General features: G+C 41.3%; 1 protein-coding gene across 1 annotated transcript in view; it reads right to left on the bottom strand.

Annotated features, from left to right (window-relative positions):
* Zw (glucose-6-phosphate 1-dehydrogenase Zw) overlaps nucleotides 1–13581 on the bottom strand; it is a 320290-nt gene extending 306709 nt beyond the window's left edge. Inside the window, exon 1 of the mRNA XM_067141795.2 lies at nucleotides 13461–13581. Within this exon, the coding sequence (XP_066997896.2) occupies nucleotides 13461–13476 (16 nt within the window). The 5' untranslated portion in view covers nucleotides 13477–13581. The remainder of the gene's footprint in view (nucleotides 1–13460) is intronic.
* Between the last annotated feature and the right edge of the window lie 832 nt (nucleotides 13582–14413).

Genomic DNA, 14413 nt, shown 5'->3' with positions numbered 1-14413 from the left:
TTGCGGAAAGGAAGCCACGACTCAACTCCAAGTAAACTCTTGTTCAGAATTACTAGCCACTGGCGGTGTGTTTAATTGAGGGTCACCAAGTTCAAAGAACTGGAACGACACTGTGCTATAATTTTAAGGACGTGAGAAAGTGGTGAATATATGAACCAATGATCTATACATGGGAAACACTCGTTGTTTTTGTGTGCTAGTAAGCGATTCACTTTTATAACATTACTAGCAAGATACCCGTGCTTCGCTACGGTATTATAATGAAATTTATAATTGAATGCTTAACGTTTTATATATAATCCGCCGAAATTCGTGATCTGATTCGTTTTCTGAGAGATTACGGCAAAGTTCCACCCATTTTTCAATCTTTCTTTCCAGGAATCGATTTCGTTCTTCCCGGGCTAATTCCAGGTTTTCCACTCGGTCAGTTGGGTCCCTAAATCTTTGCCATCTTTTCCTATAAGCATTTTTAATATGGTTCAAATCCTTGAGGAGATCCGGCGTGGTGTCGACTTGGGTGCCTTGGCGGCACTGAACCCGCGGCCGGACTGCAAGACCGCTACTTGGCGGTAAATTACATCTGCTGCCATTGTCATTGCTGAAAATGTGACCAGCACCATCGTCGCGCGTAGGCAAGTGCGCGAGATTTCTGGCGACACGAATGATATACTTCCGTGCAATATTGACCATACTATAGAGGTGAACATTTGCACGGTCAATATCATTCCTATCGTTTATTTCAAATGTGTTTAAATTTTATTTATATGCCAGGAGAATCTACTGTAATCTAACTTTATGTTCTCCAAAGGAAAAGATGGCTCTTGAAAACGAACCCAGGAAAGATTAAAAATGATCAGTTTATGGTCAGAATAAGTACATTATGAACAATAAAATCAACTGGTCTCAACGCATTTTTCACCCCACCACCGTTGTTAATTTACCCCCAACCCCCGAAAAAGAAACCGTGTTTCTTTATGTTTTAAGGAGATTCCAAATACTAATGTTCACGTCTGTTACCTTCATTTCTGAGATATAAGTATCCCCATAAAAAGAAATAACTTTCTTTCACTTCCTTTCACACTCGCTCCCCCCCTTAAGTGAATTTTCCGGCAAAATATTTTTTTTGCTAGGGGCTTTACGTCGCACCGACACAGATAGGTCTTATGGCGACGATGGGATAGGAAAGGCCTAGGAGTTGAAAGGAAGCGGCCGTGGCCTTAATTAAGGTACAGCCCCAGCATTTGCCTGGTGTGAAAATGGGAAACCACGGAAAACCATTTTCAGGGCTGCCGATAGTGGGATTCGAACCTACTATCTCCCGGATGCAAGCTCACAGCCGCGCGCCTCTACGCGCACGGCCAACACGCCCGGTACTTTTTTCCTTTAATAGTAAAGGATCTTCTAAATGCCATTTATCACGACTCTAACATCTTTAGTTTTTGAGATATGTGTCCTCATAAAAGGAATTCAACTCCATTTCACCCCGGCCCCCAAGATTATTCCCCACCCCTCAAAACGCTTTTTTCTTTGTTTTTAAAGTAGTTCCAAATACAAATTTTCATGTCTGTAACAACTTTAGTTTTTTAGATGTAAATATCCTCATACAATTAATTCAGTTAATTTTTCAATTGATTCACCTCCCTCCCTTTATTAGACTTACCGAGAATACGCGTTTCTTTAATTTTAAAGCAGATTCCAAATACCAATTTTCACGTCTGCAAAATCTTTCTTTTTTGAGATAATAGTATCCTCATACAAAAAAATCAACTAATTTTTCACCCCCCCCCCCACTTTAGGTGGATTTCCGAAAACAAAAATACGTATTTCTTTATTTTCAAAGAAGATCACAAATACCAATTTTCAGGTCTGTAATATCTTCTGTTTCTAAAATATAGGTATCCTCATTTAAGGCATTCAACCCCTTTTTCATCACTCATAGGGGATTTTCCGAAAACAAAAAAATACGTGTTCCTTTATTTTTAAAGGGAATTCTAAATTCCACTTTTTACATCTGTAAACTTTAAAAGTTTCTAGAAATTTAAAAAATTCACCCCCTTTTCATCCCCCGATTAATTGGATTTTCAAAAAAGAAAAAATACGCGTTTCTTTATTGTTAAAGGAGATCCCAAATACCAATTGTCAGGTCTGTAATATCTTCAGTTTCTGAGATATAAGTATCCTCATAAAAGGCATTCAACCCCTCATTTTACCCTTTCTCACCCTTCCTATTGGGATTTTCCGAAAAAAATACGTGTTTCTTTACTTTTAAAGGAGATTCTAAATACCAATTTTTACATCTGTAAACTTTTAAAGTTTTGAGATATAGATACACTCATTTTAAAAATTCACCCCCTCTTCATCCTCACATTAATTGGATTTTCAAAAAACAAAAAAAAATACGTGTTTCTTTATTTTTAAAGGAGATTCCAAATACGAATTTTCAGGTCTGTAATATCTTCAGTTTCTGAGATATAAGTATCCTCATTAAAGGTATTCAACCCCTTTTTCACCCCTCCTATTTGGATTTTCCGAAAACAAAAGATACGTGTTTCTTTATTTTTAAAGGAGATTCCTAATACCAATTTTTACATCTGTAAACTTTTAAAGTTTTGAGATATAGATACACTCATTTTAAAATTTCACCCCCCTTTTCACCCCTTCAGCTACGGAATAGCCAAAAATCCTGTCTTAGCGAGCACCTACATTGTACTATGAATGCATCCTCAAAATTTCATTTCATTATGTCCAGTAGTTTTGGCTCGGCGATGATGAATCAGTCAGTCAGTCAGTCAGTCAGTCAGTCAGTCAGTCAGTCAGTCAGTCAGGACATGTTCTTTTATATATATAGATTTCAGACACATAGGTAATCGCCGCTACATTTGAGAGAGTATGATACCGGGACTACAAGAACATAATTTCATCGATTATTTGGAATTCAGGAAGTATGTCACGTACGTGCGAGGATTCAGATATATTTATGAGATGACATACATAGCTATTTGATTTGTTGTAAACTGAAAACCATGAGACTAAATTTGCATAAATGAAACCTATATTCTTGAGAATAAGGAAGAAAAACTACCAGAATAAAAAACAAGCAACGAAGCAAGCTTGCCGTTTCAGATGACTGTTGAGGCGGTCATCCTAGCCATGGGACCTCTAGTTTTACGTGGAATTCGAACCACAGGGACGCGACTTTTAATTTCAAAAATCTCAGAATCATTGCCTGAGATTCGAATCGCGATCACCTTGGTGAGAAGCGAATTACGTCCTCTAGGAAGTAAAACAATAAAGGGACATTGACGTCCAGGATTGGGACTGAATTCATGTACCGTTTCGATCATCCTCTCAAGACTCGGTGCTAACCTTCGAACCAGAACATAAATAACCTGTGCCAACTGGGAAAGAAACTAACGTATCCAAAAGCCGTTGGAGTCAGGAGGTATCCATACGCCAAGTAAATGACCAATACTAGATAAGAAGAGCGACAGTTACAATCAAGTTTTCTTCACAACAGTTATTAAAATTGCCCCCCCCCCCACTCTCAACAAAAAAAAAAAAAAAAAACTATTTCACAGTTATATTTAGTTGTATACTTGAGCCAATAACTGAAAGACAAATTAACAGCGTGAAATTCAATGAGATGGAAATTGGGCACACAATTTGGCTAATGTTATTGCTTGCGTATTATATCACTAAACCAGGGAGATCTCACACAAAGGCCGGGCTGAGTGGCTCAAACGGTTAAGACGCTGGCTTTCTGAACCCAAGTTGGCAGGTTCCATTCCGACTCAGTCCAGTGGTATCTGAAGGTGTTCAAATACGTTGGCTCCGTGTCGGTAGATTTACCGGCACGCAAAAGAATTCCTGTGGGACACAATTCCGGCATCTCGGCGTCTCCGAAAAACTTACAAGTAGTTAGAGGGACGTAAAGTTCACACAATGAAGAGTCACGACAGTTGTTTCGGAGAATATAACGAAACTATCGGAAATGCCGGGCTGAGTGGCTCAGACGGATGGGGCGCTGGCCTTCTGACCCCAACTTGGCAGATACGATCGTGACTCTGTCCGGTCGTATTTGAAGGTGTTCAAATACGTCAGCCTCGTGTCGACAGATTTACTGGCACGTAAAAGAACTCTTGTAGGACTAAATGCGGCACCTCGGCGTCTCCGAGAACCGTAAACATATTTAGTGGGACGCAAAGCCAATATTATTATTATTATTATTATTATTATTATTATTATTATTATTATTATTATTATTGTTAATTATCGGAAACACAAACTCCTTCCAAAGATTTAGCTGCTATGGTGCGACGGTGTAGATAGGAGACAGAGGAATAGGTGGGGCGGCGTAGGTTTCATCTATCTACTTGCAAGCAGCGCATTGGTCACAACACTCATAACTCACGAGACAGGCTTGTGTTGCCCGGTAGAGTAGATCACACATTGTTTGTGTGGTGTGAAAATGTGCTCACCAACGAGCTTAGTGTTTACAGAGTAAGTTTGCACAGTAAGGTCGCCTTCGACAACGAGACAGGCGGTATTTGTGAAACTGTAGGTGGATTAGTTGGATATTTCAGAAGATGCACCTGCAGGTGAATAGCGTGTTATTTGTGAACAAATAAAGAAACAGTTGTCAGAAGTAGAAGAAGAAGAAGAAGAAGAAGAAGAAGAAGAAGAAGAAGAAGAAGAAGAAGCTGTAATGGCAGATTCACCTCCGCAGATTTTATTTTATTTTAGTAAGTGATGAGGAACCATCAAATGAAGAAAGTGATAGTGCCGTGACGGTGAGTGATGAAGCAATGTCATCAGTGGTGGATGTCCAGGGAAGCAGCCGTTCATCTTATCAGCTACCACTTCTAAGAAAAACATAAACGAAGTTTCCAGAAGGATGTCTGGCTGATACAAGATATGGACAAAATAACCAAGGGAAAAAGATGGAAATTTTGACCCTCCCCACCTGCGTCGTCCTGGATTAGCAACTGGATATGATACCTCACCTGAATATTACAACAGTTTTGGCACAAAAAATAAAAATAACGAGTAGGGCTGTGTTTCAAAACTTCGAAAACTCGCTCGAACAACGGTACTCGTCAAACCAAAACAGCCGCGAAGTGCGTGACTAGTTTATAGCAGAGAGACAGTAAAACGCCATAATAAATGATCGTGCATTGTGACCCTGGGCAATGAAATTTAAGAAAAGACTTGACCGTCATGATTCCCTGCTGTTCAAAGCTTTCACCTCGTAGCTAAAAATGTTTAAACGAAATAAGGTCGTTTATTGGAAATAAACCACATAGTTAGCAAGCGACTGTTTGAAGGGACTACTAATATTGAACAAAGAGCTCATGAATTCGTGAGAGAAATCAGGTCTCTCATTGAGGAAAAACGTCTGTCACCAGATCCAGTAATTAACGTCAACCTATCAACCGTTGATAGAGAGTTACGATTTGGACGAACTCTCGCAGTGAAGGGAAGCAAGCACATCTTTGGTGCAGTTGGCTCTATAGTGGTAACTACACATCTTATATGATAATGCTATGGATTGTGATGGATGGTACGATGCTACCCTATTTGTAAGTACTTAACATATATCGGAGCCCACTAGCCATTTTCCAGCAAATACGACCATCAATTTACCATTTGCCGAAAATCTAGGCGTTTGCAAGCAAATCTGCTAATATGACCAAGAGGGATTTAAAGGTCTTCCTAGAACAAGCAATGTGGCCAGATAAACAGGCAAGTTCTTCTTTTGGTTGAATCCTGGGCAGCTAATAGAAATGAACTATACAGTTCTACAGTTCCCGAAGACATTGGATTCATCAAGAAGCTAATTCCAGCAAAGTGTACAGGCATTGTATAGCCTACCAACATTTTCTTATTCCGTCTCTAAAACATATTGTGAAATGTATCACGGATACAATTATGGTATCTTCTGACGATGGCATTAACATGTGGCATAGAGACCATTTCTTACGCCTTCAGTCGTTTGTGTATTTCCAACTCTCGGCACCAAGATTCTCTAACTTAAAAAAACTGATTGTTTTCCAATGCGACTATACCAACGATTTTTCCTGGAGTACTGCCTTCGAAGGAGGAATAACTGAAGGGCGTTTCCCTGAGAAATGTGACCAATTTTATTTAATCAAATGTGCAGAATGCGAGGAATTTCTTGGCGCCGGGCTGAGTGGCTCAGGCGGTTGAGGCACTGATCTTCTGAACCCAAGTCGGCAGGTTCAATCCTGGCTCAATCCGGTGGTATTTGAAGATGCTGAAATACGTCAGCCTCGTGCCAGTAGATTTACTGACACTTAAAAGAACTCCTGCGGGACTAAATTCCGGCACCTCGGCGTTTCCGAAAACCGTAAAAGAGTAGTTAGTGGGACGTAAAGCCAATAACATTATTATCATTTCTTGGCGCTGTAGAGCGAATAACTAGCTGTCAGATGAAGGGGAAGGAACTCTGCATGTCAACAGCTACAGTAGTTCATGTTTCATACGTAGCAGCACGTTTTAATACATTGCACTTTCTCGAGAAGTAAAAATAATCACGGCGCCGAATTCATAACATTTGTAATTTTTAAGCCTACGTGTAGAAAACAGTGTAGTTCTATTTTTTAAAAATAGTGCCGTTATCTCAACAGATACTGACACCCTGGAAAAGTATTGCAAATTCAATTATGAGCCCCTTGGTAACATTTCTGATAGTGTGAACAGTATGTCGATATGTTGAACAGTTCAAGAGTTATTTGAAGTAGACAAAGCTGAATAACCCTGCATATACTGTTTCACTATTAACTGCGCTATATATTACCTTTGCTGGCGAGATCTAGTGTTTACAGTGTTGGTGCATGCATTTCAGTGGGCTTAACAGACTGATACGTAATAACTTCTGGCCCAGTGAGGAAAGCAACGGGGGACTATCTCACTCCTCATTCCCCTAGTACGCCTCCTCAGTGATGCCTAGGCCATCTATGACAGCTAATGGTGGAGCTGTTGAGGATCCAACCAGCTTTCGAGCTGAGGACTGAACATGCATATTATTATAATTGACGCGAAAATATATCGTGATTCTCCCTTGTTAGATGGAATCTACTATTCTTTTTCTTTCAAGAATATGCAAGTTCGTACCCTAATCCCTTCAGTATTAAGTCCGACTCAGCTAAAGACAGCGAAAATTAGGTGGATTTAAGATATGCAATATTTACAAGCTGGAAGTAGCAGGCATGGGAGAAGCGAGAAGGGTTGCTGAAACAAGCAAACTTGGAGTTTTACGTGACTATTAATGATAGGTCATAACCCACCAAGCCAACAGATTTACTTGTAACATTCGAACCAATGTAACTTGACTGTCGATTTCGAAAATCTCCCTAGCGTTGATCGGGATTCTAACGGCGGCCTCCTATTTGGGAAGATAACGTCAAGTACGCAGCTATTACGTCCGCTATAGGCAGATAGGAGCATACATAGATATATAATCATAATGAACAGATAAATGATGAGAAATGAACATGCTGAACGAATTATGAGCATGACTTCTATTAGTAATGTTATTGGATTTACGTCCCCGTAACTACTTTTACGATTTTCGGAGAGGGAAAGGTGCCGAAATGTTGTTCTGCATGAGTTCTTTCATAGGACACGAGTCTGTCGTATTTTAGTGATGGGTAAACGTTACCCGTGTTCGAGCGGGATCAAGCCGACCCGGTACGTGCCGAGGTTCGAGCCTGTTCGAAGCAGCTCGAGTAGTCACGTGACTTAAGGCGGAGTCTGACTTGGATTAAAGCGCGAACGTGCAGATAGCAAAACATCATATGCACGGGTGGCCCAGATTAGCTGCGCAGTAGGTGTTGGTTTTCTCTCGTCCTGCTCGTGACGTCATCACAGGAGCACCGTGACTGTGTACCATACAACGATACAACAGCACGTGCATCTTATTGCCTGTCTTATAAATAAAGGATTTCCACGTAATATCTATACGTAGTTTCTTTCCGTATATTGCTATTGGTTTATATAGTGGCCTACTGTATTTTGCGTAGTGTGTGTGTGTGTGTGTCGTAGTTCGTTTCTATGAGATCTCTGTTAAGTTGCAGTGTTTCGTGCAGTAAGGTGGTACACTTATTTTCTTTTCGTTAGTTGCGTGACGTGTGTAATAGTAGCTGGAATTTAATTTCTGTGTTCACAGCATCATTGCAGTGAATATATTTCTTTCTTCTTTCTTAATCTGGTTACCCTCCAGGGTTGGTTTTTCTCTGGGACTCAGCGAGGGATCCCACATCCACCGCCTCAAGGGCAGTGTCCTGGAGCTTCAGACTCTGGGTCGAGGGATACAACTGGGCAGGATGACCAGTACCTCACCCAGGCGGCCTCACCTGCTATGCTGAACAAAACGTCGTGTGGACGTATGGGAAGAGCGGAAGGGATAGACAAGGAAGAGGGAAGGAAGCGGCCGTGGCCTTAAGTTAGGTACCATCCCAGCATTTGCCTGGAGGAGAAGTGGGGAAACCACAGAAAACCACTTCCGGGATGGCTGAGGTGGGAATCGAACCCACCTCTACTCAGTTGATCTCCCGATGCTGAGTTGACCCCGTTCCAGCCCTCGTGCCACTTGCGTGTCATTTTGCGAAATTTTGAGTGTGAATAAAATTTCTTAAATTTGTTAGGCTAAAGCAGATGATGTCTATTCGAAATAACTGACAACAATGGCTGGATGTGCAGTAACTGACTGTCTGTCATACAGCAGAAAGACGAAACTAACATATATCGTGTATCATTCATTTCCTAAAGCTTCAGACATGCAAAAATGTTGATACAAAAATATAAAAGGAAGGATTTTTTCAATGTAGCTACTTCTACTGTGTGCTCGTGGCATTTTACTGACGCCAGTTATGTTCCCGATTTAACAGCAGAATTACTGCATTTACCTCCAAGAATATCTTGAAAAAAGATGCAGTACCTACAGAGAACCTTCTCGGTAGCATTTACAGTAGTAGCCCAGTAAGTGCACAATTATTCCTGAGAAATTCGTCAGTTCCACAGTGTTCGGAGCAAAAAATGGAGAAGAACAGACCACGGACACTCACGGACGTGCTGAACTGTCACGCATACCTAATATTATACGCAAAGTGTTTCAAATAATTAGCAGTAAATTCCCCGCTGTACCACCAGAAATAGTAAAAATGTATGTTAGAACGAGAACATTTATACGTATACGACAAATGAACATTCGGGCAAGGACTGAAAGATCCATAGCAGCTCATCGGCGAAAGGCACGGCAGTGGATTTTATCTTCAAAAGCAACCACTTCATGATATCTGATCTCACAGGTAGGACTGTGTTCTAATTAAGTGTTTTTCCTGTTCTTTCTTATTCTTCAATTTTAAAAAGTAGGAATATCTATGCATGGTTTCGAATATGAACTTACTTCTGCTGCTGTTATAATATGTGTTAAGCTTTAAACTCGATACCTGCGGAAATGAGTCAGTATATCGCATGTTAACATACGGTAGTTCAATTACGGAAGTTCTGCTATCAACATTTAATATTACAAGCATTTCATATCTCTAAATATTTATGTTGACAGATTTGAGAGAACCCTCCTCAAACTAAATAGAGGAACTTGGATTTGTTAATAAATTTCAAGCGTTGGTCAGTGTGCCGTCTCGTTACATTTACGCCTTATTCGTTATAGAAATAATGAAAACTTACTATGCTGTACTCTCTTTCAATCTTATTACAGCAGTAAACTTTGTCTGGTCTTCAGTTAGTTCTGAGAAACTGTAATGTTTGCTGGTATTACGAGATTCCTACTGATCTGCGCGCTCTGGGCTCGGCTGCTTTGCTCCTACTGTGACGTCATTTCGTTAACCAATAGCAGCTCGTCTCGCGTTGGGACCAACCTTTAGTAGTGTTTAAGAACCTTGCATCATATGAAGTGAAGCACCTTTCACGCAGGTGTATGATATTGATAACGAAGGTACGTGCTGTTATATATTACTATATTGAGTCATTACCGTACATATTGTGGGGAATAAAAACTGTCTATAAAATTAGAAGGGTTAGATTATGATAACATGAAAAGGACAAGGCATGTATCCGTAATATTCCCCGCGTATTAACGTAAGTACTTGTACGGCAGTACTTGTTCATCTTGTAACAACTGTGCCTTCGACGCAACATTTACGAATACGGTAATATTATTCTTGCAGTTAATGCAGCTGTGTAGCGCGGCAGGCGAGGTGCTCCTTCTTTCCTCAATGTTGGGGTTTGAACCACCTCCATGGGAAATATTTACAGTTTTTGCTCGAACAGAAGAACTTGAATAAGAAAGGATTAATATCCCATCAATCGTGTACACAAATACATGTATAAATATTATTATGCAGCAATGTTAACTGTCTGATTGCTTAAAATATATCACAATCAAAAGTATCCCTTCCGTGACTCGTGATTTCAAGTTTTATCCTTACCAATTTTCAGGCCAATCGGTCCAATGGTTTACGAGGATACCCGGAACAAACAAAACAGACACCATCTCATTTTTAGTAATAGTATAGATGACCCGCATGAACTGATGACAAATGTGTCAACAACTGAAGACAAAATATCATATTTTAGTCTTATAACCATTGAAATATGTAACTATTTCAACACTTGTAATGTTGAGACAATATACTATACTTTGTTTTCCTTTTTATGTATAAGGCCCAAGCAACAGATGTTAGTAGACAATTCGTTTATTCTAAGCAGGTATTTGTAACGAATCATAGCATAAACACAAATTCTGTCTCCAAAACACAGATACGGGTCGAAGTTATATTATGCACAAAATACAGGGAAGTAAGAGTAAACATCCTTCTCTAGTTCTCTGGGTGTAGGTAAGAGCAAGCCGCTAGGTTGCAGCGTGCACAAGAGCTCGAACTAGTTCGAACTCTGATGTCGTCTGTTCGCGCAGCTCGAGCCGGGCTCAAGCGCATCACTAAATTTTAACTTCTTCAAATACTACTGGACTAAATCTGGATCGAACCCGCCAATTTGTGTCAGAAAGCCAGCGTTCTACCGCCTTAGCCACTCAGTACAGCATAATTATTACACGGGGGGTGATGTATATTGACATTTTGCGTTGAAGGGTGCTTTTAAATACACCAGTGAGGCTTGCTGACAAATTTACTCCCGAACGGCTTTATCCGATTTGATCCCGCAGTTAGACACAGGTGACGAACCTCTCTCCAACAGCGACATTCATGTCACCTGCTGATGACAAGAAAGAATCGAGCTTGTTTTTGGAGATAAAGAGAAATGCAGGGATGGTGGCTAAATCATTTTATTTCAAAGCAAGGAGCGGATGAGATAAAAATGTTAGTAATGAAAAGGGGGAATATGAATGGGCGTATTTCTATGTCAGAAGCTTGCAGACTGAAAAAAAAAGAAAAAGAAAAAAAAACACACACAGAGGCATCAAATAAGCTTGTAGTTTTGCGAGACTGTTGTTATCGTAATTATAGTCATAGTAGCTCCAGTTTTACGTACATTTTAAACCATCAAGTCGTGACTTTTCATTTCAAAATTCCTACTTGTATTGGCCGAGATTCCAACCGTGGTCGCCCTAGTGAGGGTCTATCACACTATCGAAATGCATAACTGTTTGTAGTGAACATGCATGCACCGATAAAACATATCTAGACCTAGGCTCCATTAAGACTATCAGGTACCTCATACGGTAACTATATTTCTTATCGTTGACGGCTGTCAAGCACACCTAAGGGTGAACTATGAAGGGATAGGTGTTCGTCTACAGTCATGTTTTCACACCCCGTCCAGAACAAGAATCAAACCATAGTACTCTCCTTGCCTGCTAGTCTCATTACGCAGAAATCATTAGACGAAAAATGAAAACCACAGCCTTTTTATAGTCGTTCGACCGGGCCAAGAATGGAATGAATGAAGCCCCAATCTAGCGGCGAGGATAGGAACTGTGCCGGCTGCCGAAGCCTGTCGCACTTCTCTAGGGCAATGATTAATGAATGACAGGTGAAATGAAATGATAATGGAGAGTGTTGCTGGAATGAAAGATGACAGGGAAAACCGGAGTACACGGAGAAAAACCTGTCCCGCCTCCGCTTTATCCAGCACAAATCTCACATGGAGTGACCGAAATTTGAACCACGGAACCCAGCGGTGAGAGGCCGGCGAGCTGCCGCAACAGCCCCAAAGGGCAATGGCCTACCAAGCGACCGCTGCTCAGCCAGAATGCCTGCAGATTACGAAGTGTCGTGTGGTCAGCACGACGAACCCCCACGGAGGTTATAATTTTTGCCTTTCTACACCGGGGCCGTTATCTCACCGTCAGATAGCTCCTCAACTGTAATCTCGTAGGCTGAGTGGACCTCGAACTAGCCCTCAGATCAAGGTACAAAACCCTGACCTGGCCGGGAATCGAACTCGGGGCCTTCGGGAGAAATTATTAGACAAAATCCCATTATAGACCGCACCGAGCAAGTGGCCGTGCGGTTAGGGTTGCGCAGCTGTGAGCTTGCATTTGGGATATAGTGTGTTCGATCCCCACTGTCAGCAATCCTGAAGATGGTTTTCCGCGTTTTCCCATGTTTACACTAGGCAAATGCTGGAGCTTTACCTTAATTAAGGCCACGGACGCTTCCTTCCCACTCCTAGCCCTTTCATATACCATCGTCGCCATAACACCTATCTGTGTCGGTGCGATGTAAAACAAATTGAAAAAAGAAATAGGCCGAAGTTACCCTCAAAACACAGATGCCGTATATGCTAAAACGAACGCAATCCTTAAATTTGTGGTATACAAAGTTTCGAGGTTCGCGTACAGCCCTTAAAGGTATGTTGACGTCTAATGACAACTGTCAAACTTACAACCCACCCGCTGGAGCCGGTCGTCATTTTATTATACAAAGGTATTTATGTTATCTACACTACATTCAAAACCAAATACCACGCTGCTCAGTGATCACAGCATGGCTATATACATTGCTAGTGGTTTAACGTCGCACTGGCACATCGACGGTTTTTGGCGACGGGAAGGTAGTGGCCGTGGTCTTAATTAAGGTACAACGGCGAAAATGGGAAACCACGGGAAAACGATCTTAAGGACTGCCGACGATGGGATTCGAACTCACCTTCTCCCGACTGCAAGCTCACAGCTACGCGAGCCTAACCGCACGGCCAACTCGCTCGGTAGCGTCGAAAATAAACAAAGGCCAAGGTTATTCTTCCGGCATTTCTTCTCATGCCTCTGTTAACCCAAGTGAATGAATGAATGAATGAAAATACAAATTATGTTTTCTCTGGATAGCCTAATGAAGATCAATTTACCAATGGGCCGGAAGGAGTCGATCCGCTGACTATTGATAAAAATATAAACATAGTGGACCATATTATTATTATAATAAATTGAACCCTCTTATAGCGGAGGCAAATAGGCCTACCTGGTTTACGATCCATGATGATGTTTTTCTTCTGATGGTGTTTACAATACTTGAGCTGCGAGACCACGCGGCTACAATCCCTCGTTTCCCCTGTCGAAATGCTGGCTTTCCGCTGGGCAACACAGGCACACAAGACAGGTTTTAGAAAGTAACATATAGTTTGCTATATGGCCGGTAGATAGCATGCAACTGTCATACTCTGTCTTACTAGGTCACTGCAAGGTCTCCCGCTGAATGATGTCTGTGGTGTAATCAGACGTTATGGCGCAACGGCAATTTAGCTGTCAAATTTGCAGCAGGAATACTCTTCTATTCACCTCGGTGGATTGCCTGTTGAATTTTCATCCAGGCGGCAGAAACCTGAAACCCAGAGACTGCAAGGTGGGATTCTGATCGTAAGGGTCAGCGGAAAAACTGTAGAAATTGACTTCATTGACCGCGTCAGGGATGTAATGAATGAAACATATATAGGCTGTTATTACAATGGGGTCGACACTCCCAAGGTGGTTTTTTTTATTAATGAGTGATAAATGCTATGAAATGATAATGGGGAGTGTTGCTGGAATGAAAGATGACAGGGAAAACCGGAGTACCCGGAGAAAAACCTGCCCCGCCTCCGCTTTGTCGAGCACAAATCTCACTTGGAGTGACCGGGATTTGAACCACGGTATTCACGGTGAGAGGCCGACGCGCTGCCGTCTGAGCCACGGAGTCTCCCATTATTATTATTATTATTATTATTATTATTATTATTATTATTATTATTATTATTATACAAATAATTATTATGGAGGCATTAGTCTATTGGACACATTCAGCCAGATTTATACTGGGTTATAAGCAAAAAGACTTGTCCAACTCATTGGCTGAGTGGTCAGCGTTGAGGCCTTCGGTCCAGAGGATCCCGGGTTCTATTCCTGGCAAGGTCGGGGATTTTAATCTCGTCTGATTAA

This window comes from Anabrus simplex, chromosome 2 (genome assembly GCF_040414725.1).
Source record: "Anabrus simplex isolate iqAnaSimp1 chromosome 2, ASM4041472v1, whole genome shotgun sequence".
Lineage (NCBI taxonomy): Eukaryota > Metazoa > Arthropoda > Insecta > Orthoptera > Tettigoniidae > Anabrus > Anabrus simplex.
The sequence above is the reverse complement of the archived record's forward strand: the minus strand, read 5'-3'. Positions and strand labels throughout refer to the sequence as shown.